The following is a 26278-nucleotide window of genomic DNA, read 5'->3' as shown; positions in this document are numbered from 1 at the left end:
CTCTGAAGAAACTCTTCACAAGTGGAACATAAATTAATATGGATCTCTATGGCTTTTTGTCACGAAAAGCTGAAAAGCAGATATACCATACAAGTCTATCGATGGTCTAGCTTTCATTACAACTTGAGAAAAATATTTGAACAGGAAGTACTAAAAAAGCCTCTTTACTTATATTAATGCCAAACATAGAAGCTCCCCAGCTATCGTGATCATGTAGCAACCTCATCTGGGAAACTTCTGACCTAGAATCAGTTCGACATTTTTTGGACAACTTTCCCAAAGGCATTACCTAAATTATAAAGCTCCTGCGGACACTGGCGTGAGAGCCTGTGAAACAAAAGCTGCAGCTCTCTGCCACTTGGTATTCAGTCATGTACAGAGGCCTCATGGCCTGCAAACTGAAGATTCTTTCATTGGAATTATGAAGTAGCGTTAAGAGAGTATTTACTAAAAATGTAAGCAACTAAGCAAGCTAGAGAATTAGATATAATAACAAATAAAAGAATCATAAGTTACATAGCATAACCAAAGTTCTCATTTACTAGCTGCCCATTATACCTTAGCACTAGAGGCATTCTATCAAAAATCTCATGTTATTCTTTTAACAATCCTTTAATGTTAATGAACCGGAACCCCCCAAAATCTCATCCTCTCACCTACTCTAACAATTTTCTCCTCCTCCTGGGTTAATTTCTCCCTCTATACCTAATGCTGCCCAACAGCTTTCACCTCCCCACTTAAACTTTTTTCTGATTTCTCCCAACTTAAATTTAAAACAAAAAACAACTCTTAGGGGCACCTGGGTGGCTCAGTGGGTTAAAGCCTCTGCCTTCAGCTCAGGTCATGATCCCAGGGTCCTGGGATTGAGCCCTAAATCGGGCTCTCTGCTCAGAGGGGAGCCTGCTTCCTCCTCTTTCTCTGCCAGCCTCTCTGCCTACTTGTGATCTCTGTCTGTCAAATAAATAAATAAAAATCTTTAAAACAAAACAAAACAAAACAACTCTTAGTCCTACTTCCCTTCCAGCTATCACCTATTTCTCTTCTTCCTTTTTATGTCATGATTTGTGGGGATAGCACGCCTGGCACTGTGCAGTACACAGCTCACATGACTGAAGTATCTGTATTGGAACTGTCTACATTTATTGCTTTCAATTTCTTTTTCCATTTTACACTAAAGCCCATTACAGTTAGGCTTTTACCCCCACCAATCCACTGAAATTGTTCTCATCCAAATGTTTTCTGTAAAGTGTCACACAGAAAATATTTTAGGCTTTGTGAACCATATACTCTCTGTTATACTTTTTTTGTTTTTTTTTTTAAAGAATGCTCTAAAACTTCAAAATCCATTCTTCATTTGTAGGCTGTAAAACAAAAATAGTAACAAAAGCAGGCATGGTCATGAGGTACATTTGGCTTGACGGTCAATTCCCAGTCCTTACCTTACAAGGCCAATGAGTACTATACGATTTATACTTTGATCATGATTTCCTCCTTCAAAGATTTTCTTCACTTGGCTTCCAGGGCATCACTTACATTCTCCTAGAGCTCCTACTACCTCACAGGTCACTCCTCTTCTAGCCTTCTTTGCTAGTTCTTCAATTTCCTGACTTACTACAGTGGAATGCCCCAAGGATCGGGGTCTTGAGTTCTTTCCTCCATCTACTGCTTCCTCTCCACACCCACGGTGAGCCCACCCAGACTTATTCACCGCTTGAGGTGGGTCCCCTTACCTCAGACTCCTCTCTTTCACACCCCACTCTATAAGCTAATCCCATCAGTTCTACCTTCCAAATGAACCCAAAAGCTGACCATTTCTACTGCTGCCATTCTGGGTCTAGCCACCACCATCTCGTAACCTGGTTTATAGCAATAATCTCCAAATCAAGTCACATCATTTCTACCTTTGCCTCCTTTAATCTATCCACAGAGTACCAAAGAGGATCTGGTTAAAAACTAAGATCATGTTACTCCTCCACTCAAAACCCCCTACAGTTTCCCATGTAACACATAATAAAATCCAATACCCTTATAATGCCTTCAAGGTTGAAAATGATGCAGATAGCCTTTTCCAGCTGGGCCACATTTACCTCCTTTCTTACCCTTAGCTGGCCCGGCTCAGCCATGCTTACCACCTTGATTTGCCTCAAAAAATCCAAAACACACTCCTACCTTAGGGCCTACTGCTCCCAGCTGCTCCCCGGGCTTGGAACACTCTTATCGCAAATACCTTTAAGGCTCTCTTCTTTTAACTCTTTCAGGTCTTTATTCAAATGTCACCTTCCAGTGAAGCCTTCTCTGACTTTCCTATTTATAATTGTGAATCCTCTACTACTACTGATCTCTAGCACTCCCCAGCTCCCTTTTCTAATACACTTTTCCAGAGAACTAATCATAGCATTACCTAATGTTCTATATATAATGGTTGTTTATTTTTTGTTTGTTTTGTTTTGTTTTTTACCTGCATGAATTAAGACACTTTTGTGTGTTTGCGGATTTACCTCTGGAACCTCAAACAAGACATGGACACAGTAGGTGTTCAACATTTAAGGATAAATAAAACCACTAATCATTCTAGAAGAGACAGTCCCACCAACAGTAGTACTTTAAGAATAAACTTATTAGTCTTAGAAAAAGAACTTATCTTGGTTTGACCAATATAAGGCTAACCAGCAGTAAGTCCAATATTTCTACAGCAGACTAATAAAAGTACAAATAATTTGGCAATGTGTATTGGCAACATTTTTCTAGATGCTTACTCTCTGACACTTCAGTTCCACTTTGAAACATCTTTTCCATGGAAATAATCCAAAACATAGGAAAAATTATGTGCATAAATATTTAGAAGTAAAAACTTAGAAATTATGTTGAACAGTGAACTGAATTAAAATATGGCACATATTCTTGACAGAAATAATGTTCATGAAATCCATTATTCTGTTTTGAAAACTTCAGTGGCTCTACTTTGCCTTCAAGACAAATTAGGCAACTTTTTCTACCTTCCTCAGTCTGATATTTTGTCCTTCCCTCTTCAAAATCTATACTCTAGGCATACTTTACCACCTCTCTACCTTCCCAAATTCTCCAATTTCTGGAGACTCTTAACATCTTAGTTTATGTGCTCTCCCCTAGGTACTCTGGCAGCACTTTTCACCAAAGTCATGTTTCATAGTAATTTCTGGTAACTGCTTCTTTAATGAACTTTTTCACTTACACCACACTAAATAGCTAAAACTTAGCATAAGCACCTGATCTTAAGCAGACAATACATGTAGAAATGAACTGAGTAATATTACATAAATGTTTATGCCACTATAAATTAACAGGAAGTTTTGGAGGACTGTATGATCTATTTTTTTTTTGGAGGGGGGGGAAGTTCCAAGATTGTGCATGTGTGGGGAGAAATCTCATAATGGAAAAGAAAGTATACTTGTGTGTGTGTGTATGTGTGTGTCTATAGGGAGTCAAAATGTAGATAATAATAACATTACAGTACTATAAAATGCTTATAAAAACAGTTTCTCAAACTTTTTTTTCCTCTCAAAATGCATAAACCAAATAAAGACAACTACTATGTGAGGAGCCAACAAAGCAGCTAGTCCTTCTATTACCTGAGTGGAGTTAGATAGTTGGTTTTTCCACGGCTCCTCTGCGCTGCTGGTCAGGTTTGTGCGGTTATGAGGTAGAGTGACTGCGTTTCGCTGCAGGTAAGGCACGTTTCCATTACTTCCACTTCCTGTTATGTGATTATTGCCTATCAAAATAGTGTCTGTACTCCCCAGCGTTCTTGATGTGCTACAGGGAACATGGCCTGTAGAAAAGGGTCCATTGGCCAAAGGCTGCCCAGGGCAGGCAGGGCGGACTCCAGGCTGAGAGACGCTAGGCACTCTGGTCAGAGCAAGCTGTGGCTGCTGGCCAGAGACTGAGTTTGTAGGCAGTGATGAGTCAGCTGTTGGCCCATTAGGAATTCCAGTAGATCGTACCTGTGCAACTCCTGTTTGTCTCATCTGTCAAAAAGCAAATGAAAAATAAATGCTGCTTATGTGGCCCATAAAGTTGAGAATCAGAATATGAAGGTATGTACCAGGTAATCTCTGATCTTATCCTAATGTTTAATTTCTCTAGGTTGAAAAATACACACTTTTAAAAATAAAAAATTTTGTTCATATTTTGATTAGCTCCCTTAGAAAAAAAGCAATCTGTTTTGAGAAACATCCTTTCAGTAATGATAAAAGAAAGCAGCTGATAATTATGGAAACTGGAATTTACAGGTCTTTTCCCTACGCAAACAAACAAGGAATCTCAAATTTTCATTCTGTTTTATTTATATGTCAGATCCTCCAAACTAAACAAGTCCTGAAGAACCTCACCTCAGTTTAGGATAGCTTGTTAAGTAATAAATAATATAAATAAACCCTTAGAACACAGGCAAAATAGCATGTAAATAAGTAAGACAATACCATGTCTTGTGCTCAAAATGAAATTTACAGTTGTTTTTACCTAAATATCTCCGTCCACTATTAATATTTTAGGAAGCAAGACTACTAACTTGCACCAAAAACTGGCAGAAAGAAGTGGGCATGAACATGCTCTAAAAGGATGTTTTAGTAAAGAAAAATACTCAAAATGCTAACAAATTTTAGGGGGAAAAAACGCTATACACACTTGGTGTTGCTGCATTAAGACAAACTGACTTTCCAGCTGTTCCAGCATCAGTTTCTGTGCTGGATTTAAGTTATTTCTATTTGCACGGAGCTGTTCCAAGTGCTAGGAAGAAGAAGAAAGGAGAATACAGTCAAAGGCATATCTAAGAAATCAGCTCAAGCTCACTATTCTATGCAACCTTGTCCTAAAACAACTAGACCAACTCAGAGCCACTATCTAGTCAAAGATACAGATTCCCAATCAACAGTAATCAACCCCCAGATGAAGCCCTTTAAGTTTAAGAAAGTAAGAAGTAAACATTCACCTAAAGAGGTTTACTATAACGGGGTATTTGAGACAAATGGGCATAAAATTTTACTTGTCAATACAGTATTTTTCGGTATTCAAACAGAAAGTTCTTTAAGCTTACAAATGCATCATGTCAGGTATACTCAAAGCAGCACTATTCGGAATAGGAAAAGTTTGAAGACAGCCTGACTATCCAAAACAAGTGCTCTGCTTAAATAAAGGTGTGACATCTACATAAATATGCCACAGTCATAAGAGAATAAAGAAGCTCTTGTACACACTGACACGGAAAGGTCTGCAAAAATACATTGTTAACAATATATATTACATTGTACCATTTGTGTAAAAAAGGAGAAAAATAGTAAGGTATGAAAGGAGGAGGATGCGTATTTGCTTGTACATGCATATGCCGTATCTGAGGAAAGATGGGTCAATAACAGAGACTGGCTGTTAAAAGGAGAACTAAGTGGGCAGGAGCAGGAACGGGAAAGAGAATTTACTCTACATAGACTATAATCATACTGATGCAGTTTGAACCCTGTGAATATACTGCCTGTTTAAAAATAAAACTAAAAATAAATGAAAAATCAAGACTAAATGATCCCAGTACTCTGATAAAAGTAGGTTCATTTTGCTTATGTGTATATTAATTGAGTTTACTGCCACTCAACTTTAAGAATACTTAAAAATTTAAAGTTCACTACTTCTACTCTTTTTGAAGAGGAAACACAATCTGTCAGAAGCACATCTCACACACCTGTAATTTCTGTGGCGTCAAACACCATGAGTGAGCTTGTTGCTGTACTGGAGGCTGTGACACTGCATGGCCACCACTCCAATTGTCGGGAGTGCTCTGAGGAAAATTGATAAAAAAAAAAAAAAAATTAAAGAACATTTGGTTAAATCCATGGAGTTAACAACAATGACTAATGAAGGCCAAATGACTATGAACTGGAATATTACATATAAAAAAAGTTACAACATTAATTTCTTTTAAAAATAATTGTACATGCATAATAAATTTGGGAAATCATAAATTAAAACAAAAATATTGATTCTTTAATAAGCCACCCAAAAAGGCCCACCCCTAAACTATGGCCCAAATGGCTAACCTAAACACCACACTGTCCACTAGATCCAACAATAAATTTATCTCAATGTCAGTAGAAAGTGATGATGAGAAGTGTGTTGAGATCTTAACGGCAGGGAGATGAATAAAATGATTTGATGAATGCAAATTTATCCCTACTTTCTATATTTAATCGGATGCTAAGAATTTGGGATGGAAAACTCAAACCTTTCACTCTTTGATGTCCACAGATTTAAAATAAAGGACAGGAGACAGTCAAACTGCACAAGTTCAGGGCAGTTGGGAGTTTCCTTTTTGAATGGGATTTTCTATTTCTCTAAAACATATACCTTTGTTGGACTAGATGTTCTTTTCCTCTTGGCAGGACTGGACAGGTCATCTACTTGGCTAGAAGGAATCATGTGTAGTGGCAAGGATTGCTGTGAAATTGGTGTTTGACTGAGGCCTACTACAGGTTCAGTATTTGGATGATGAGGTTTACATGCCTAAGAATCACAGAAGGAAGACAAAAATAGGGTTCTATATATTCTTAGTTCATTCCTTCAAATTATAAAACTTTACAAACTGCATACTTTTCAAAGCTGTGTGGACATCGCTGATTGCAATTATTGAAAATCAAAATCAAATGAATCATCAATGGAGGAATGTGTACCTTCCTTTGAAAAACTGCTTTAAAAATTAAACCACTGCAGCATTATTTTAAGAAATCTTCAAAATCATGAAAATGCACAAAGGTTCTAAATTGGCACCCCAAAATTTTTTCCCATATCAGAGGGAGTTTTATTTTGATCTAGATTCCCTTCACAATTACAGCAAAAGGCTTTTCATTAATAAAAGCCTCCTGTACTTAGTAAAATACGCTTGACCACTATAGATTGAAAAGAACCCTTAAAGCTGGGCACCTGCAGAACATAACCCAACTTCTCACCTGCTGTGCTGTGTTCATGGCACCCTGCCTGGAGGTAAGCTCTGCGGGGATTGGTAGGCTCCACGCCTCCTCAATACTAGGAAGTAATTTAGTTTTATTCTGTAGACTACCTTGTGGAAGGTTACACAACTGAGCCTAGGAAAAATTATGTAAAAAGCAAATTTAACACAAGCCTACTTGAGTAAGAGCAAGTCCACTAAATCTTCCTAAATGCTATAACTAATTGTTTTTAAAAGAAAATAGATTCTTAATTTGGGGTTTCAGAAAGATACTAAGTATAAAGAGGGTAACCGGAATATAAACCTTTGTGAAAATTAAAACAAAGCTGAGCTCTGTTTTCAGAGTTCTCATAGCTGTCTTCTCATGAAACTCCAAGCAAGAGTGAAAGACAGTGTTTGTGTTCTTTGCTCTAAAATGCTATGACAACTTAAAAATGTAGACAGCACATAGAAAAAAATTATGTAAATTAATATGCATCAACAGTAAATGTGCAAAAGAGCATCTTTTAAATACTGCATATCTTACTTAAAATGAAAAGTTTAAAATAATATTACAAGCTATGGTATGTTTACAAAATATGGAAACAAATTATAGACATCAAAACACAACTAGACAAACTTTCCAACCACCCGCCTCCTGCCTGAGTGTCATAGGGAAACATATGCTTTAAAAAACTGCTATTTAAAAGTTTTACCTGTAAATACTTAATTCGTGCTGCAAGTGCAGAGGTATTACTACAACTTTTGCTTCTGGTTGCATTTAAGTAGCATTTAATGGCATCCTGAGGCTGGTTGCAGGATTCGTAGAGTGTGCCTAGGTCCATCCAGGCTGCAGCATGGCCATGGTCCAATTGTACAGCACAAATATAAGCCTGTAAAGCATCCATAGGCTGATTTTGCTGCTGATATAGCACGCTAGAATGAGGAAGAAAAAAAAAATAGGTCAACTAAGAAAACTACTTAACTTCTCACATGGTATTAACTACCAAGTACATTACATGTGATGTAACTGCTGTATATCAAGTATAATACCATTATTTTTATATAATGTCTTACCCTATTGAACACCATGTATCTGCACTTGCTTCTGATTTATCAATAGACTGCCTGTAAGATATAAAGGCATCCTGAACTTTCCCAATACTTGAATAGCACCTGAGAAGGGAGGGGGGAAAAAATCCAGACAATTCCATTAATACTGATAAATTAATTTTCTGAAAAATGGACTACACATATCAAAGCAAATAAAAAAATCCTAACAAGCTAACATATTTCTGTGAATGTGTGTGTATATATAAAATTATAATGTAAGTTATAATTAACCACTCAATAAACTATACTATAGTTGATCTGGTAAGTGCTAAAGCATGCTGCATTAATGAATATTAAAATAATTAAAGGCCATATTACTTCAATATCATACAGAGTTAAAAGCACACATGTGCATACACATGCATGGGCCATTACACTTGAACAGCCTGATCTATTTATATAGCTTACATTCATTAAAAATACAGAGTTAAAAACCAAGAAAACCATTCTATGTTGGTAAGACTTGCCAAATCAGATTTCAGTTCTCCTTTCCTAAATAATAACCATGAGGTCAACCACTCTGCAATTCATAAAAAATACAAATATTAAGATGCAGGTAAAAATCAAGCTAACTATCAAAAACAGTAATAATAAAGTGAGTACAATATTTCATGTCACACAAGGGAAGCAGGGATGATTAAAGTTTCAAAGACCTGTCATTTTTTTAATGCAGATGTACTGGATGAATACAGAGCAGCAGCTGAAACTATAAATACAGAAATTATCTTCTTAGTGCTTTGCACTAAGGAAAAAAGAAAAAAATAAAACTCAGTCTCTGCCTTTAAGGAGCTTACAATTTAGTTGAGGATTAAAGACACATCACAAATGTCATGATGCCGTTATCACATGGCTGACATAGACAAGAACTGGTCTGAGAATTTAGGATAGAAGACACCACAATATATACTACAGGATTTAGGAAAAGCAAGGGAAGGATAATACTAAAGAATGTGAATATGCATAGATACATATAAGTTTAGATCACTGATTATTCATTATCAGCCAGTATATGGCAATTTGGCCATGAAAATAAGACTGAATAATAACATGTACTTATGTACATAAATTTTCCATTAAACTAATTAATATTTTTATTGAAACCAACTTATTTTGAAATATAACTGGCCAGGTAAACAGTAAAAAATTCTTAAGTGTTTTTATGTGCCCAAATAGCATATTTAGATCCTCATGATTATTCTCTGGAATTTTACTGATTCATGTAAACCAAAAGTCTCAGGAACCACTGATTCAGACAGAGAAGATGAGAGAAGGAATTTCAAAATGTTGTTTGAAGAGTATGAGCAAAACCCAATATAGAGAAGACAGCACAGATACAAAGAGTAGAGAATTGTAAATCCAGCCTGAGGATAACCTGAAATTTTTGTTCTTCTAACAAGAGAAATGGCACCATGAAAGTACTTCACAGAAATATTAATCTGCTAATAATTGTAGGGATAAACTGGAAGGAAAATAAATTATGGACAGTAAAAAAGAAGGCAGCTATACTCACTGACTTGGAGCAGGCCAAAACTAGGATAAAAGTAAAGAACATGGCATGAAAGAAAAAGAAGGGAGAAACAGTAAACCAAAAAGACAGGTAAAGACTTTGTGACCAACTGATTAGATATCCGTGGGGAGGAGGGTAATAACTTAGATTTAAGCCTGAGCAAAGAGAGTTTTTAAAAATAAATAAAAGGTGACCTCACTGGCAAAACTAAAAGGAGAGGAGATGATTTGGAAAAGAATATGATGAATGAGGTTTGAAATATGCTTACTTTGATGTGAGGTTGAGAACACTAAAATGGATAATGTTAGGTAAAAAATAGATGTGGTCCTGAAATTTAATACCTTGAAATACAGAGATCTAGGTTTGAACTTTATCCACATAAAAGACAGGGTGTAAGAACACAGGATACCTGTGAAAATAAGCCTAAGGAATTACTAATTTTGCGGATTGGGCACTAAGAAATGTCAGTGACTGAAACAGAGAAGGCAGTGTCTCCTTTACTAAGGGAGAATTCAGGAGAAGTCATTAACAATGCCAAATAGGGACAGATACCATGAAGGAAGGAAATGCTTAACAAACAGTAGAAAACACATTCTGTTTGTTGTTCTTAAATCAAAGCCAAATCTCAGATTTATAGACAAATTTACCTCACCACTGGCAGGAATAAGCAGTAATTCCCCAAACCAATGTTTTCACATTCCATTCCTACAAAGTGAAAGTAGGAAACCAATGTGCCCAAATGCAGATGTCCTAGTCCAACCACCAACCAATTTTCCTCTAATAAAATTTAACTAAGTTCCCCTGAAGACAGCCTTGTATCTCTGAAAAAGCAGCAAGTGAACCTAGGATCTAGTTCCTGTTCTGACTTAGTTACCTGTGTGGCTATGACCTTGGACAGAACATTTTACTTCTCTGAACTCACTTTCTATATCTATAAAATGGAAGGGTTTACAGAGTGAAGCAGGTGACCTCCCTGGTTCCCTCCTAGCTCTAACATTCTATAGTTCTGTGGTAACAATGTTAGTGATTAGTACTAGTATAAGAGCATTACCACATTATCCTTGCATTATGATACAGACATGCCAAATGACATCAACACACACCTGAAGGCAAAGGTAAGTATGAAAAGCCTCAGAAATACTAAGGTCATCAAATCCCAAAGTTATCTGACACTTGAGGTCGTCAATCAGAGCTTTAATAACTTTTTAAAAATTAATTAATTAATTAATTTGATACAGAAAGAGAAAAAGAGAGAGAGAGAGAGAGAGATCACATGTAGGCAGAGAGAGAGCAGGGGAAGCAGGTTCCTTGCAGAGCAGAGAGCCCGATGTGGGGCTTGATCCCAGGACCCTGAGATCATGACCTGAGCTGAAGGCAGAGGCTTAACCCAGTGAGCCACCCAGGCACCCCAAGCGCATTTAATAACTTTTAAAATATATACTATTTATAAAAATTTTGTCACAACAAGAAGGATTAGAAGCAACACACCAGTAGGCAGTGAAATGAGGTTAAAAAAAAAAGTAAACATCAATGAAAAAAGTCTAAACAACTGTTGAATTATATTATTATGATAAAAAATCATTAACATCTAACATGATAATCTTGAACTCCAAAACAAATTAAACTGAGATAAGTATCCTTTATTTGAGAAATCATAAAGCATGCCGCGTATCTGGAAAATTTTATCTGAAAAGATTCAAATAAAAGCATCTCAATGGCTTAAAATATGAAGTCAGTTACTAAAATTAAAAAACAAAAAAACAAAAAAAACACCCTCCCGTGGAATACTGTTCAATGAGCTGAAAATTACAGCAGTACTAAAATAGTAATTTTAGATATTTAAATGCCTAGAATTTTTTAAAAGCATACTAAAAAGACAACAACACTACTGTATTGTATTCAACTACTAATCTTTAGGTCAAAAGGAAAATAATCTCTGGTACACATGCCTTTTAACCTATATTAAAATAAATTTGCATGTATAAATGTTAACACTAGAGGCCATGACCAGGCAGCCCCTACTTCCCAGTACTGAATCTCCTTTCCAGTCTCTGTATGAAGCCTCCCACTGCACAACACTAACACTAGCAATGGTACCAACTCCAAATGCAAATGGTGTTCAGTCAGTTCATTTATTCCATTTATTGTATAGCCACTTTGCTAGGTGAGAATATACAAAGATGCTAAGATCCAGCTTCTGCTCCCAAATATCTTCAGTGAGAGAGAAAGACAAAATTTGGACTCTCAAGCTTTACTAGTGAGCAACCCAAATTAGATGATTTTATAGGCCTGGGAAGGCATTAGAACAATTCTGCTAAAAATTCTGCCAACTCTTACTGTACATTATTAGTGACTTATCAAATATTTTTTTAAAAAACTTAATATTACTCCATCTCATAGAAATATACTTTTCTAAATTTAAAGGAAAAATGAAACCATACAGAATGCTAAAACTTAACATGATTATATGGAAAATTCAAAGAGCTAAATTAAAACAAAATGGGATAATTTCAAAAGAAATCACAAAATTGAAACCTTTAGGGTGAGTAGGTACCTAACAGATAATCTATAACCAGGGTTTCTTAACCTCGTCACTACTGACATTTTGGGTGAGGTAAATTTTTTGTTCTAGAGGGCTGTCCCACTAGATGTCTGTAGCATTCCCCATAACCGTGATAACCAAGTATCTCCACACATTATAAATTTCCCTCTATGGGACAAAATAGTCCCCTATGAAAACCAACGATCTAACATAATCCTCTTCTTTAATAAGTTAAAAGAAAATTGAAGCATCAAAAAGTTTAACTGTACCATCCATGATTCCTCATATAGTAGCCTAACCAAGACTTGAATCCAAGTCTCTCAACATCTAGTACACTGATCTTTCCACCATACCACAAAAGCTAAAACCAGTTAGGAACCAAAATACAATCTAATAATGGCCCAAAAATATAAATCTATCAGATACATATTCAAAAGGTATATTTCAAATAATCAGTAATTTTGGCATTTAAAGTATAGAGAAAAGGTTGTAGACGTATAGAAAACTATTTTCATTATATGTCACTTCTCCTTTCCAACAAAACCGCTAATAATATATCCACTTTCTCACTGTGGGATGTCAAGCAGAACTGATTTGAGACCTACATTAATCAAATTATGTCCATTCTAATCTATATATCACTATCTAAAATTATAAATAGGAAGGTCCCATTGGCTACTGGTAGTCACCAGAAGAATAAGAAATTAATTCTGTTCTGTTTGACACATTAAAAAAAAATTACTAGAATTCAAAAGAAAGTGTACTTAAATACTAGAATGAAGAACTATTATCTAATAAGACTTTTTAAAAACCAACAATAATTCAAGACAAATGAAAATCTAACAAGGAAAATAAGAAATGTCCCAGCAGACCAGATTATACTGTGAGAAAACTATCACATTCCGAAGTTTTCTTTAACTTCCAGAAATCTTTGTGATAATATATTTAAAAAGGATAACACACTGACCAGGTTATAAATGTAAACAAACCTTTTAGCTCATAATTCAAATCTCTTAGCTGGAATAAACAAAAGCAAAACTCAAGTATAGTCTCACCTTCCGAGGAAATACCAGGACTGGCCAGAATTAGGATCTGCTTCCAAGGACTTTTGGAGATATTGAATAGCATAGCTTTCCTTGGTGGCTTTATCTCCCAGAAGATCCACAGTGTGATGCATCCAACCTATAGCAAATGATTAAAAAGTATTTATCTAAATGACTTAATTGATCTTCAATTTTTTAAGAATACCAAGCAGAAAACATGTAAGTAAAAATACTCTTTTTTCAGTCAATTTATTCATTTAGTTTGGCATACACATTCCCCAAAACTTAGAACTGCTAATTCTGATCATAAGGAAGTCTGTTTCTCACAGGAAGATATAGTCAAACCTATAAAGAACTTTATCCCAAGAAACTGAAACGATATTAAGCACTGATTTAACACTTAGTAGATTCAACTACAGTTCCTCTTTTCTACTTTTGGTATTTGAAAAAATCCAAGTTATGAAACACAGAATATAAAGATGTTCGATCTTATTCAGTGCTCTATGTAAAACTTTATGTACATTTTAAGACTCTCCAAAACAGTCTATTAACCCAATATTTATTTCAAAAACAGTAAATATGATACTACTCAATCTCAGAGTACAACATACACATATAACCCTACCTCACTGGCACTGGCCACATATGTTCACAACTTATCTAAAATAAGAACTATAAAGCATTCAACAATTAAAAAACAAAACAAAACAAAACCCAAGGCTAAGAAAAGTGTATTCAAATGGTGTAAATAAAAATGGTATAAAATGTGTACCACAAATGTTTAATAAATAAGTTTAGATAGTGCATAATCTCAAATTATACGGAGAATCTCAAAAAACTGAATACACAGAAGCAGATAGTAGGATGGTGGTTACCAGGAATGGGGAGGTAGGGGAAATGGGGAGATACTGGTCTAAGGGTACGAAATTGCAGTTATGTAGGATGAGTAAGTCTAGAGAGTAATGTATAGCAGAATGACTATAGTTAATAATACTATAATATATATATAGGAGATTTGCTAAGAGAATAGGTTTTGGGTGTTCCCACAACACAAAATCAAATGGTAACCATGTGAGGAAATGAATCTCTTGATTAATTTGCCAAAACTATTCATTTTACTATGTATACGTGTATCATGTTGTACACCTTAAATATGCACAATTTTTATAGTATGGAAGAGGGAAGAGGGAAAGAAAAGGAAAGGGCTATGTAAGCAATCAAAAGATTGGATCATGGAATACTGACTGTATTCTAAAACCTTTGAGATACACAGGAATAATTTGGTTTAATTTGCTGGGGAAATCATACTTCAGTTGTAGATCAATTCAAGTGCATGAAATCAGCTCTATTCTTCATGTATAGTCTGTATTACATATAACAAATAAGGACCCTTATTTTCTGACCTTTATTACAGTTGCTGTGCTCCAAAAGGTATTTCAAGGAGATTGAGTTACTATGTTTTATGGAAATACATGTCAATCACACGTTTACGTTTGCTCATCTGTTCTTTGTTATCCCCTATTACTATTAAGAATGGAACCTAGAGAAAGAAGCTCTGAAAGGAGCTGCTTAAGCAGTAATGACAAGCAAGCAGAAGGACTGATGTGTAGGCATAAGTTAGACTTAATTAGGAGAAGTGTTTTTTCCTTTCAAAAGCATGAAGTTTATTATACTTACACTCTGAAATATAGTAAGCCAACGCTAAAGAGGACAGGTGATTCAAACATAATCCAAAACTATTTCAATTTATTTCCTAAATTTAGAATGTGTATGCATTTTTGCTATTGACATTTTCTTCACAGCATCTAAAATGCATAAAAACTTATAGAGTGGATTAAAAAAAAGTTCATATTCAAATATTAGCTGAATGAGTAAGCAGCCTTATGCCAAAGGCATTACTTTGTTCTTTTTACTTAAGAACACAAAAAACTTCTTTACTAGTAAGCTTGTTGTAAATTTTTTTAAAGATTTCATTTATTTATTTGAGAGAGAGCCAGCACGCATGCAAATGGAGGGGGGACAGAGAGGGATAAACTTGTTTTAATTTAAAGATACAAATTCACAATACTCAAACATGATCTGTAAGCTTACTAAAAAAATATTCAAGTAATTCCACAATTTTTGAAAGTATGGATAACTCAAGTAAAATTCTAACCAGAGATTAAATTAAAAACAAAACTAAAAATGAAAGTTTTATATTAAGGCAATGTGCTCAGTTTGTATAATTAATCATATGATATGTACCAATATCATGAAGATCAGTGATAAAATCTGGGCTTAAATGATTTTAAAACTATGTAAGAATAGTCACATTTATGAAAATATTCATATTACTACACATTGGTTAAAAATTAAGAATAAATTATTTGCCCAGACCAAAAACAAATAAACAAAAGCTGGGGGGAAAACCCAAATAACAAATACATAAAGGAAATATGACTCAATACCTATATAACAAAACTAATGTAGGGAACTCAATCACTATTGTCTTGGTCACAGTAACATATTACAACCAAATGGCTACATTTCTTCATCTTTAACAATAGACTAGAATACTACATGTGTACAAAAACACTATACTGTTAGATATTCCACAACTTTTAAATGAAATGTTTCAGTTAATCTTATTGACAGAGCTATGAAAGCAAGCTCACCAACCACCAAGTGACTTTAGTACTAAGCATATGTAGCACAAAGAAGTATTCAACTTCCTTCACCCACAGGTTAAGTACTAGAGAATAATTTCTGAGAATTTAAAAGGACTAGCTTCACTGAAGAACTGAAATGAGATGGACAATGCTTGGCAGAAGGTGGAAATATGCTCAGTTCAGATTAATTCTATCAACTCTGGGTAAAAGAAGGAAAAAGAATAGAATATAGGAGTCATATATTTGCCATCTCTGACACGTAAAAATCATAAAGAGAAAAACTGATAATACACTAAATGTACACTATTACATACCTAACTGTTGTAAGACAGTTGCCTTTACTTGTGCAGAAAGGTTTTCCGTCTGCAAAAGTTGTTCGTAAGCTTCCTTTGCAGAATGATACTTCCTCTAAAAAAAGCAGAAAAAAGATTTTTAAAGAAAAATAAAATTGGTATCTTTGAAGAATCAGCTCATATATTAGTATTTACTGCATAATATTTTAAAAAAAGATTTACTACATAATCCTGACAAAGTATTAAAAGATGCCCTAATTTTAAGAATGTGCTTCATCTCCATTGTTAAAATCATCAACTTATTTAATAACAAATAATTTCACCTTTATTTCATAACACTGATGAAGCGAGAGAAATATTCTACCTCCAAGTGCATAATCCGTTTACCTAGAAACACCAAGTTCCCAAGGAACTTAATAAAAAAGAGTATACACCAAAAATGCTTTAAAAAATCTAAATGCAAAAGTAGTTAAAACCTAAGTTTAAAGGATACTGGTATATATCCTAAGGAAAAAAATTATAATATGTATGATTTTAAAGATACCAAATTTCCCATACTTAGAGAGTAACAGCATTCACAATATTTAAAGGTTCCATAGGCAAATCTCTAAATGAAACCATTTACCCTCAGCCCCTTCCCACCAAAAGTACTAATGGGAAAGAAACCCATTATTGTTACAGCCATAAAGCTTAAGACTGTTTCTCCAAGAAAAAGGAGAAGGGGGGGAAAAGGGGGTAAGCTAACAAAAGAAAACCTCATAAATATTACCTTTAAAACATACTCAGCAGAAAAATGGATTGAGGTGGCTTTTATTCATTATCAGCAATACTCCACAGCTGCCTGGCAAACAAATTCTTCTCAACAAAACATAGGTATAGGGGCTCCTGGGTGGCTCCGCTAAGTGTCTGCCTTTGGCTCAGGTCATGACTGGGGATCCAGTCCCACACTGGCTTCCCTTGCTCAGCAGGAAGTCTGCTTCTCCCTCTCCCTGTAGCTCCCCCACAGCTGGCTTGTGCTCTCTCTCCCTCTCACTCACTCACTCTCCCAAATAAGTAAAATCTTTCTAAATAAAAACAACAACAACAACAAACAAAAACCATAGGCAGAAATACAAAACCAGCTGTAAGAGCCTCAGGCAAATCACTGAAACTATGACTCAACATCCATAAAACAGAGCTAATACCCAATCTTTCCATCTGGAGTTGTTCTAAGGATCAAATGAGGTAAGCAAACAGCTGGAGAAACAAGTAAGGTGCTACATGTATACAGTATGTCAACATAGAAAAGATCAGAAAGAACTAGCCAATGAGAGTAACAGAAGCTACTACTTAAACTTTTACTCATCAATTAAATTCGTTCTCCTAAATATTAATCTGATCCCAAAAAGTTGTTTAGGCAATTAATACAAGGTAAGGAACAAGTTACCCAACTCAATTCCTTTGAGTGGTATGCTAAAACATACTTCCAAACACAAACAATAATAATAATAAAAAATATTTTAAAAACTGGTTGCATCACACCGAGAAACATCGAGTTAGACTTCTACCTCTTATCATATACAGGCAGTTCAGAACCATATGAGAAAAAAAAATGTAGGAGAGTATTTCTTTGAGATGGGAAAGAAGTTCTTTGGCATGGCCAAAACAATACAAATCCTAAGGAAAAATAAAGATCTGATTTGAAACACAAGGTGGAAAAATAGGCAATGAACACAAAAACCAACACATAAAGGTGAAAAACATGTGAACAAGCATGTAACTCCAGAAATCAGAAAATGTAAGTTTAAATGAAATACTATCACCCACTCATCAGATTGGCAAACATAAGTAAGTTGGGTAATCCAAGTCTTTTGGGGATGTGAGCAAAGGAAAACACTCATGCCCGGCTGGAAGGGGACTGATTCATGAAATTAGGTATGCAAACACACTACAATCCAGCAAGCTCACTCTTGGGACACACATACAAAAGAAACATTTCCACAGGTAATGCTCTAAATGGTACTGTTGATAGTATCAGGAACTGGAGTCAACCTAGGTCTATGTCACTAGGAGTGAAAACACAAAATACGATGGATGCTTACACTAGAACAATATGCAGGATTACATATGGCATACAAAAAGCAACATGAGTTTATCTTTAAAGGTGTTTTTAAGTTTTGCCTCTGGTAATGTTGGAGAAGCTGTTCCACAGGCAGTTTTCAGCTCTGGATAAAATATAAGCCAACTATCAGAAAGCCCAGAGGGAAACCAGAAACATTAACCCTTAAGAAAAGGTTATGGTAGTGGATGAGTAACCCCCCTTTTACTAGGATTTTCACCTGAGAGCAGGACTTAACTGGTGCCTGGCTGGCTAGAACTCAAAAGAAATGAGGAATCTCACTAGTCTGAAGAATCACTTTGAAGCTATGACAAGAGATGGACGTGAGGGGAGAAATCCTAGGAAGGAGAGAATAAACGAAAGAGACTCCAAATTCTGTGGTTAAACTCTGCCTAATCTCTTACTGACTGCTGAACTATGCATGAACATGTCCAGCAGTCTAAAAGAACTAAACCGAGATTTCAGCCCCTGTCAGCTACAGGGGTGACCACATTTAGTGTGCCATGATCAAAATTAACTGGCTAATATAAAACAAAAACATCAATCTTCAGAAAAATAAAACAAAGTCACTCCAAAATGTATTATTCATGACAGCCCCAGGGTAAAATTACCAGATTTATAAAGAATCAGGAAGATTTTACGCACATTCAAAAGAAAAGGAAACTAATGAAAATCAACTATGAAATTAGATGATGAAATCTGTAAATAATTTTAAGGCAGCCACTTTAACAATTCATGGACAATAAGAAAAATATGATCATAATGAGTGAATGGGTAAGAAATTAAAGCATGGAAAGAAACAAAAATATTCTAAAAACTGAATAAAAAGTAAATATAAATAAAATTCTGGTAATCATAATAAAAATTTTTCTAAAAAATGGTTTCTAAAAACTGAAAAACATCCAAAATTCAAAAAAAATATCACTGGATAGAACAGAAACTGAAGAGCAGATTGGAGACTTAAAAATAAAAGCCATCCAAAGATAAATGAGGCAATAACAGTCTACCATACATGTAACCGGAATCCAAGAAGGGAAAAAGAATGGAGCAGAAAAGATATAATATAATGGCTAAGACCTTCCAGACTGATGAAAAATATCAAATCCCATGTCTAAAAGACTAAGAAAACCATAAGTAGTGTAAGTATAAAGAAAGAAACAGGGTGGCCCAGTGTGTTAAGCCTCTGCCCTCAGCTCAGGTCATGATCTCAGGGTCCTGGGATAGAGCCTCGCATAAGGCTCTCTGCTCAGCAGGGAGCCTGCTTCTCCCTCTCTCTCTGCCTGCCTGTCTGCCTACTTGTGATTTCTCTCTGTCAAATAAATAAAATTAAAAAAACGAAAGAAAGAAACAATTCCTGGGCAATTCATAGTCAAATTCTTAAAAACCAAATGGAAAAAGACCTTTGAAAAGCGCCAGAGAAAAACAACAAAATACAAAGGATACACAACAAGAATGACAGCCAAGTTAAATATAACGGACTAGACATTCCAAACTAAAAAGATGTCCAGAAAAGATTTAGAAAAGACCCAAAAATATACCATAAGAGATGCGCTTTACATATAAACACACAAGAAGGTTGAAATAAAAGGATGAAAACGATACCATGCAAACAACTAAGCATTAGAAAGCTGAGGTGACCAGATTCAGATCAGATTAAGCAGGCTTCAAGGCAAAGATTATTACCAGGGATAAAAAAAAAATATTTCATAAAGAGCAACAGGACGTAAGAGTAACAATAAAAGAGCTTCAAAATACATGAAAAGACTGACAGAATTTAACACTGATACAACACTATTAACCTACATAATTTATTCCAATTTCACCAACTGTCCAAGAGATAATCCAAGATCCCATACTATGTTCAGGTTGCATGTCTCCTTATTCTCCTCCAATCTGGGACAGATCCTCTGCTTTTAATTTTCAGCACCTCGACACATAAAAAGTACTGGCTAGTTACTTTGAAGACTGTCCCTTGGAAATTAGTTAAGTACCACCTTGTGAGAGATAGTCATCTTTCTTCATTCATTGACTGAAATTCTCCATAAGTAAAAAAAAAAGTGTCCCCTTTCTTCCATTTATTTGCCATTTATATTCACAATTTGTACTATCATAATTCATTTATAAATGAATATAAATAAATTCAAATATAAATATGTAATATAAATTCATTTATATTCATTTTCTTAAAGCATTTATAATACAGAATTATTCATTTCAGTATGAGCTAAACATTTTATTCTATATCTTATATTTCATTATTATAATTGGTTTCTAAACTTGTAACAGAGTTGTTGATTAGAAACCCCATCCCCTCAAGCTGACTCAATGAGGTAATAATTTTGTTTGCTAAATTTCTACTTAGTACTTTTACACCAATATTTATTACTGATATTGGCCCATATATATTGCTTCCCTTTTGTACTATTTTTATCAGGTACACTTGCTTCAAATAGAGAAATGGGGAAAAACAATATTATGGTTCCTCAAAAAATTAAACATAGAATTATCATAAAATTCCAGTAATTTCACTTCTAGTTACACATCAAAAGGAATTATAAGCAGGGATTCAAACAGATATTTGCACACTCATGTTCAATAGCCAAAAGGTGGAAGCCACACAAGTGTCCACCAATAGATGAATGGATAAACAAAATGTAGTGTGTACATACAACAATGAAATATTATTAAGCCTTAAAGAAGAGTTAAGTTCTCAGGGCGCCTGGGTGGCTCAGTGGGTTAAAGCCTCTGCCTTCGGCTCAGGTCATGATCCCAGGGTCCTGGGATCGAGCCCCACATCCGGCTCTCTGCTCTGCGGGGAGCCTACTTCCTCCTCTCTCTCTCTGCCTACTTGTGATCTCTGTCAAATAAATAAATAAAATCTTAAAAAAAAAAAAAAGAGTTAAGTTCTCATACATGCTACAACATGTACAAACCTAAAGATAAGATGCTAAATGAAATATGCCTGGCACAAAAAGACAATATGATTCCACTTACATGAGCTAGTTAAATTCACAGAAGCAGAATGTAGACTAGTTGATTGCGAGGGGCTGGGTGGAAGGAGAAATGAGAACTTACTGTTTAATGGGTTCAGTCTGGGATGATGAAAAAACTCTGCAGATGAATGGTAGTGATGGTTCCACAATGTGAATGTACTTAATGATACAATGAACTTAAAAATGGCTAAAATGGTAAAATTTATGTCACATATATTTTACAATTTAAAGAAAGAAGATATGAAAGCACTGTGGTTTATAGTTAGTTTTTAGAATCAGGGATTTTGTTTCCTTTATATTTTTGAAATATGCTACAGAATCATCAAGTGCAGAAAGGACTCTATTACCAAACACAAATGTCTCTCAAGTAAGATTAAAAGCTGCTAGCAACTTCCCCCCTTTAATAAAGAGAAAGGAGAGAGAGAGAAGTTTTTCATTTCCATAGCTCTGGAACATGTATAAAGTATTAGAATTATTAGGTCTTTAAAGGCTTGGTAGAATTCCCCTGTAAAACCATCTGGCCACGGTGCTTTCTGTAGGGCATTACTTAATTTTCCCTATTTCTTTTATAGAAACTGACTTTTTATAATTTTCTAATGAGGTCAATTTTGCTAATCTGTATTTCCCTGGGAAGTAGTCCATGTCATTAAATTTTTAATTCATTTTCACAGAGGTCTGTTTAGTAGTCTCGTATTATAGCTCTAATTTCTTCTGTTTTCATGGTTACATTATTTTGTGTGCTTTCTCTTTTATTCCCTTGATCAAGTTACCCAGTAGATTATCTATTCTTAATTTTTTCAGAGAACTAAAGTTTTGACCTATTAATTAGGTCTACTGTTTGCTTTCCTTTTCACACTATTAACTTCTTTTTTAAAAAAAAATTTTCCTTACACTGATTTTTGTTTTAGTAACAGATTTCCTTGCATTGAATCATTCTTGACCCTACATATTCATGGCATACTTACTGCATCTTTAAATATCAACTGGAACTTCTCTTTCTTCAGAATTTTTGTATTTCTATAATGCATATAAGGGAAATCAATCTACAGTGTTTTGGTAATAAACTAAAGCTGGACAGTTAGAAGGGAAGGTTCAAAATGAAAATAATGATTCTTATAAACAGTGTTATTCATGACAATATTTTAACTATCCCTCAAGGGAAAAATAATTAAATTAGTTACAGTGCATTTATGCAAAGAGACGTAATACAGCTCTACATGCACTGATATGGAATGATTTCCAAAATATAATACTAACTTAATTTATGTAAGGTCAAGTGAGAACACACATAATTGGCTAATGTTTCAATAAAATTAAGAAAAATGAATATACATGCAAACACATAAATGGATTTGCTTATACATACATGGATTTCTCTGAAAAGATATGAAATGGGGAGGGGAAAGAAAAAGTCTGGGGAGGAGAATAGGCTGTTACAGAAAAGGAATGAGGAGGCTACTTCACTGTGTATTCTTTCAAGCACTTTCATTTTGGGTTATCTATTAAAAAATTAAGTAATGCTTTAATAAAAAAATTAAAAGAGAAAATTCTGTATCTTTCATCTTTAAAGGCTAATTAAGAATTCAGATGGCAAACTGTTCAAGTTATTTCATTAAATTCAAGGAAAAGGCCAATTACTACTACTACTACTACTACTACTACTACTACTATTACAAAAAAGTGGTTCTAGAGTCTCAGCTAATAAATGGGAGAGGTAAATTAAATAACTGATAGAGGACTTCCCTCAAAGATGGCCGCAAAGTAGGAGGACTCTTGGCGCACCTCTTCCCATGAACAAATATGTAACTATCAAATCATCTTAAATGCCCCAGATATCAACCTGAAGACTGGCAGAAAAAAACCACAACTAAAGAGGTACAGACAAGGTAACACTGAAGGCAGAAAAATGTGAAGATGTGGTTTAAGGGAGAAACAGATAATGGCTGCTGCAGAGTGGGTACAGCTGTGGTCAGGAAAAAGGGTGAGAGAGTGAGAGGGGCACACGGGAAAGCATAAGGAAAAATTTCCCCAATGCCACTGGCTTGGAAAATGAGAGGAGCTGAATTTCATGGTATCTTGCAACTGAGGGGCTTAAACCCAGAGTTTAAAGTATCAGTGGGCTGCACTGGGCTGGGCTCTGGGAGAGTCCAGAGCTTATCGAGGCTGCTTTTGGAGAAAAGGTAGGCAAACAACCCAGAGACATAGAGCATGGAAACAATGATCTGAAGAGTGCCTGGCACACACAACAGGGAGATCTACTCTTCTCAGAGCATGCCCATGAGAGGCAGCATTCTGGGGAGAGACATCTCTGGAAACAAGGCTTCTGGCTGGCACCATTTCACTCCCCTACCACTCAGGAAAAGAGCAGAGCCACTACCAGCAGGAACCAATGCAATTCAGATATTGGCTGCCTAAATAACTTAACACTCAGCCCCACCCTGCCCCACCTCCATTCTGGTGGAACTGTCCCTTCTCAGTCAGCTTACCTCAGTCCCAGCACCATGGACGCCTCCCCCCAAAAGACCAAAACAAACCCCTCTCCACACCACAGGTCCCGACAAGAAAGTTCTGTAGGGTCTCAGTTCCAGTGGAGGTGATGACAGGTCTCATTTCACAAGCAAACTGGAGCACTAGTTAAAACTTGCCACATTCAGGCCAGGGACCAAAACTGCCGTGGACTGGCAAAAAGAATCTCTGCAGATAACTGGCCTGAAGGTTAGAGCAGCCAGAACGCAAGAGCACAGTGCCTATAGCACACACCAGACACACTCCCTGAAGCACGAAACTCTGGGGCACTACATGACCTCTCCTTCATAAGGCCATTACTTTCAGGTGCAGGAGACATAACTGGCTTTTCTAATACAGAGAAGGTGGCATGGACTTAGACAAAATAAGACAGCAATTTATCCCAAATGAAAGAACAAGATAAGGACATGCACATGGCCAGAGATGTAGGCAAAACTGATATAAGTAACAGAACTGATGGAGACCTTAAATCAGTGATCATAAAGATACTCACCTGAACTTGAGAAAGAATGGAAAACATCAGTGAGACCCCTACCACATAAATAAAGGAGTTATAAAAGAATCGAAGATGCAGAGTACAGTAAGTGAGATTAGAAACATGCTTGATGCAATGAACAGCAGGCTGGAAGACATAAAGGAATAAATTAATGTCCGAAAAAACAAAGTAAAGGAAAGCGATGAAGCTGAACAAAAAAGAAAAAGAAGAATTATATAAAACAAGAAAAGACTTAAGGAACTCAGTGACTCCATCAAACACAGTAACATTTGTATCATAGGAGTCCCAGAGAGAGAGAAAAGAGGGCAGGAAACTTATATGAAGAAATAATAGTTGAAAACTTCACCTTACCTGGGGAAGGAAACAGCTATCCAGATCCAGGAAGCACAGAGAAGTCCCATTAAAGTCAACAAAAGCAGACTCACACCAAAAAATGTAACTAAACTGACAAAGTGCAGTAATAAGGAAAAAAATTTAAAAGCAGCAAGACAAAAGAAGACAGTTACTTGTAACAGAAAACCCATAAGGCTATCAGCTCATTTTTCAGCAGAAAACTCTCCAAGCCAAAAAGGACTGGTAGGATATATTCAAAGCACTGAGTAGGAAAAATGTGCAGTCAAGAATACTCATCTAGCAAGGCTAACGTTCAGAATAGAAGGAGAGATGAAGAGTTTCACAGACAAACAAAAACTAAAAGAGTTTGTGACCACTAAGCCAGCCCAGCAAAAAATACTAAATGGGGACTCTGTGAGTGGAAAAGAAAAACCAAAAGTTACAGTATGAAAGTAGGAAACACAAAAGCAGTAAAAATGAGTATTTCTGTTAAAAAAAAAATCAGTCAAAGAACACACAAAATAAAAGGATATAAAATAACAACATATACCTAAAACATGGGGAGAACAGGAGTAAAGAAAAGGTTCAAACTTAAACAGCCATCAAGTTAATAGACACTACTATAAGCAGATGATGTAATATACAACCCAGCGGTAACTACAAATCAAAGAATAATAGATATGCAAAGAACTAAGAGAAAGAAATCCAAGTAAGTCACTAAATCACTAAGGAAAACCAGAAAACCATGAAAGAATCATAAGGATCAGAGAAAATCTCTAGTAACAACCACAACACAAGTAATAAACTGGCAATAAACACATATCAATAATTACTTTGAATGAAAATGGAATAAACGGCCCAATCAAAAGACAAAGGGTAAAAGAATGGCTTAAAAAAACAAGATCTGTCTATATGCTGCCTAGAAGAAACTGGTTTTAGACCTAAAGACACAGGCAGACTGAAAGTAAGGGGATGGAAAAACATTTATCACGCAAATGGCTGTCAAAAGAAAGCCTGCCTAGCAATACTTATATCAAATAAACTAGACTTTAAAACAAAGACTGTAATGAGAGGCAAAGAGAGACACTTTATAATAATAAAGGGGACAATCCAAAAAGAAAATAAATTATAAATATTTATGCACCCAACATGGGAGCACCCAAATACATAACACAATAATAAACAGAAAAGAACTAATCCATAATAATACGATAATAGTAGGGGACTTAACACCACACTTGTATCAATGACCAGATCAACTGAAGAGAAAAACAAAAAGGAAACCATGGTACAAGATGGATTTAACAGATACATTCCAAACCTTCCATCCTAAAACAGCAGAATATACATTCTTTTCAAGTGCACATGGGACATTTTCCAGAATAGATTACATATTATGCCACAAAACAGGACACAACAAAATCAAGAAGATCAAAATCATACCATACCCTTTTTCTGACCCTAACACTATCAAACTAGAAGTCAATCACGGGAAAAAATCTGCAAAGGCCAGCAATATACGGAGGTTAAATAACCTGATACTAAACAACGGATGGGTCAACCAGGAAATCAAAGAAATTTAAAAAAAAAAAAAAAAATGGAAGCAAATGAAAATAAAACACAAAGGTCCAAAACCCTTGGAATGCAGCAAAAGTGGGTTCTAAGAGGGAAGTATACAACAATACAGACCTACTTCATGAAGCAAGAAAAGTCTCAAACAACCTAACCTTACACCTAAAG

General features: G+C 35.4%; 1 protein-coding gene across 13 annotated transcripts in view; it reads right to left on the bottom strand.

Annotated features, from left to right (window-relative positions):
• Nucleotides 1-26278, bottom strand: part of KDM6A (lysine demethylase 6A) — a 203804-nt gene that overhangs the window by 44991 nt on the left and 132535 nt on the right. For 3 of the 13 annotated variants that reach the window (XR_006609506.1, XM_045089484.1, XM_004754933.2), the window contains exons 9-17: nucleotides 16114-16207; nucleotides 13164-13290; nucleotides 8024-8122; nucleotides 7663-7882; nucleotides 6969-7103; nucleotides 6370-6525; nucleotides 5708-5803; nucleotides 4663-4764; nucleotides 3609-4004 (exon numbers count right to left, since the gene is read on the bottom strand). Coding sequence is in view for 12 of the 13 variants with exons in the window: in XM_045089484.1 (XP_044945419.1) it covers nucleotides 3609-4004; nucleotides 4663-4764; nucleotides 5708-5803; nucleotides 6370-6525; nucleotides 6969-7103; nucleotides 7663-7882; nucleotides 8024-8122; nucleotides 13164-13290; nucleotides 16114-16207 (1425 nt within the window). In the remaining variant the exon portion in view is untranslated. The remainder of the gene's footprint in view (nucleotides 1-3608; nucleotides 4005-4662; nucleotides 4765-5707; nucleotides 5804-6369; nucleotides 6526-6968; nucleotides 7104-7662; nucleotides 7883-8023; nucleotides 8123-13163; nucleotides 13291-16113; nucleotides 16208-26278) is intronic. The other 10 variants (XM_045089481.1, XM_004754934.2, XM_004754936.2 and 7 more) reach the window with 10 other exon arrangements.

The sequence above is a fragment of the Mustela putorius genome, unplaced genomic scaffold (assembly GCF_011764305.1).
Source record: "Mustela putorius furo isolate JIRA1106 unplaced genomic scaffold, ASM1176430v1.1 tig00003836_pilon_pilon_pilon, whole genome shotgun sequence".
NCBI classification, from domain to species: domain Eukaryota; kingdom Metazoa; phylum Chordata; class Mammalia; order Carnivora; family Mustelidae; genus Mustela; species Mustela putorius.
Note: the sequence above shows the minus strand (reverse complement) of the source record. Positions and strands in the feature narration are given on the sequence as shown.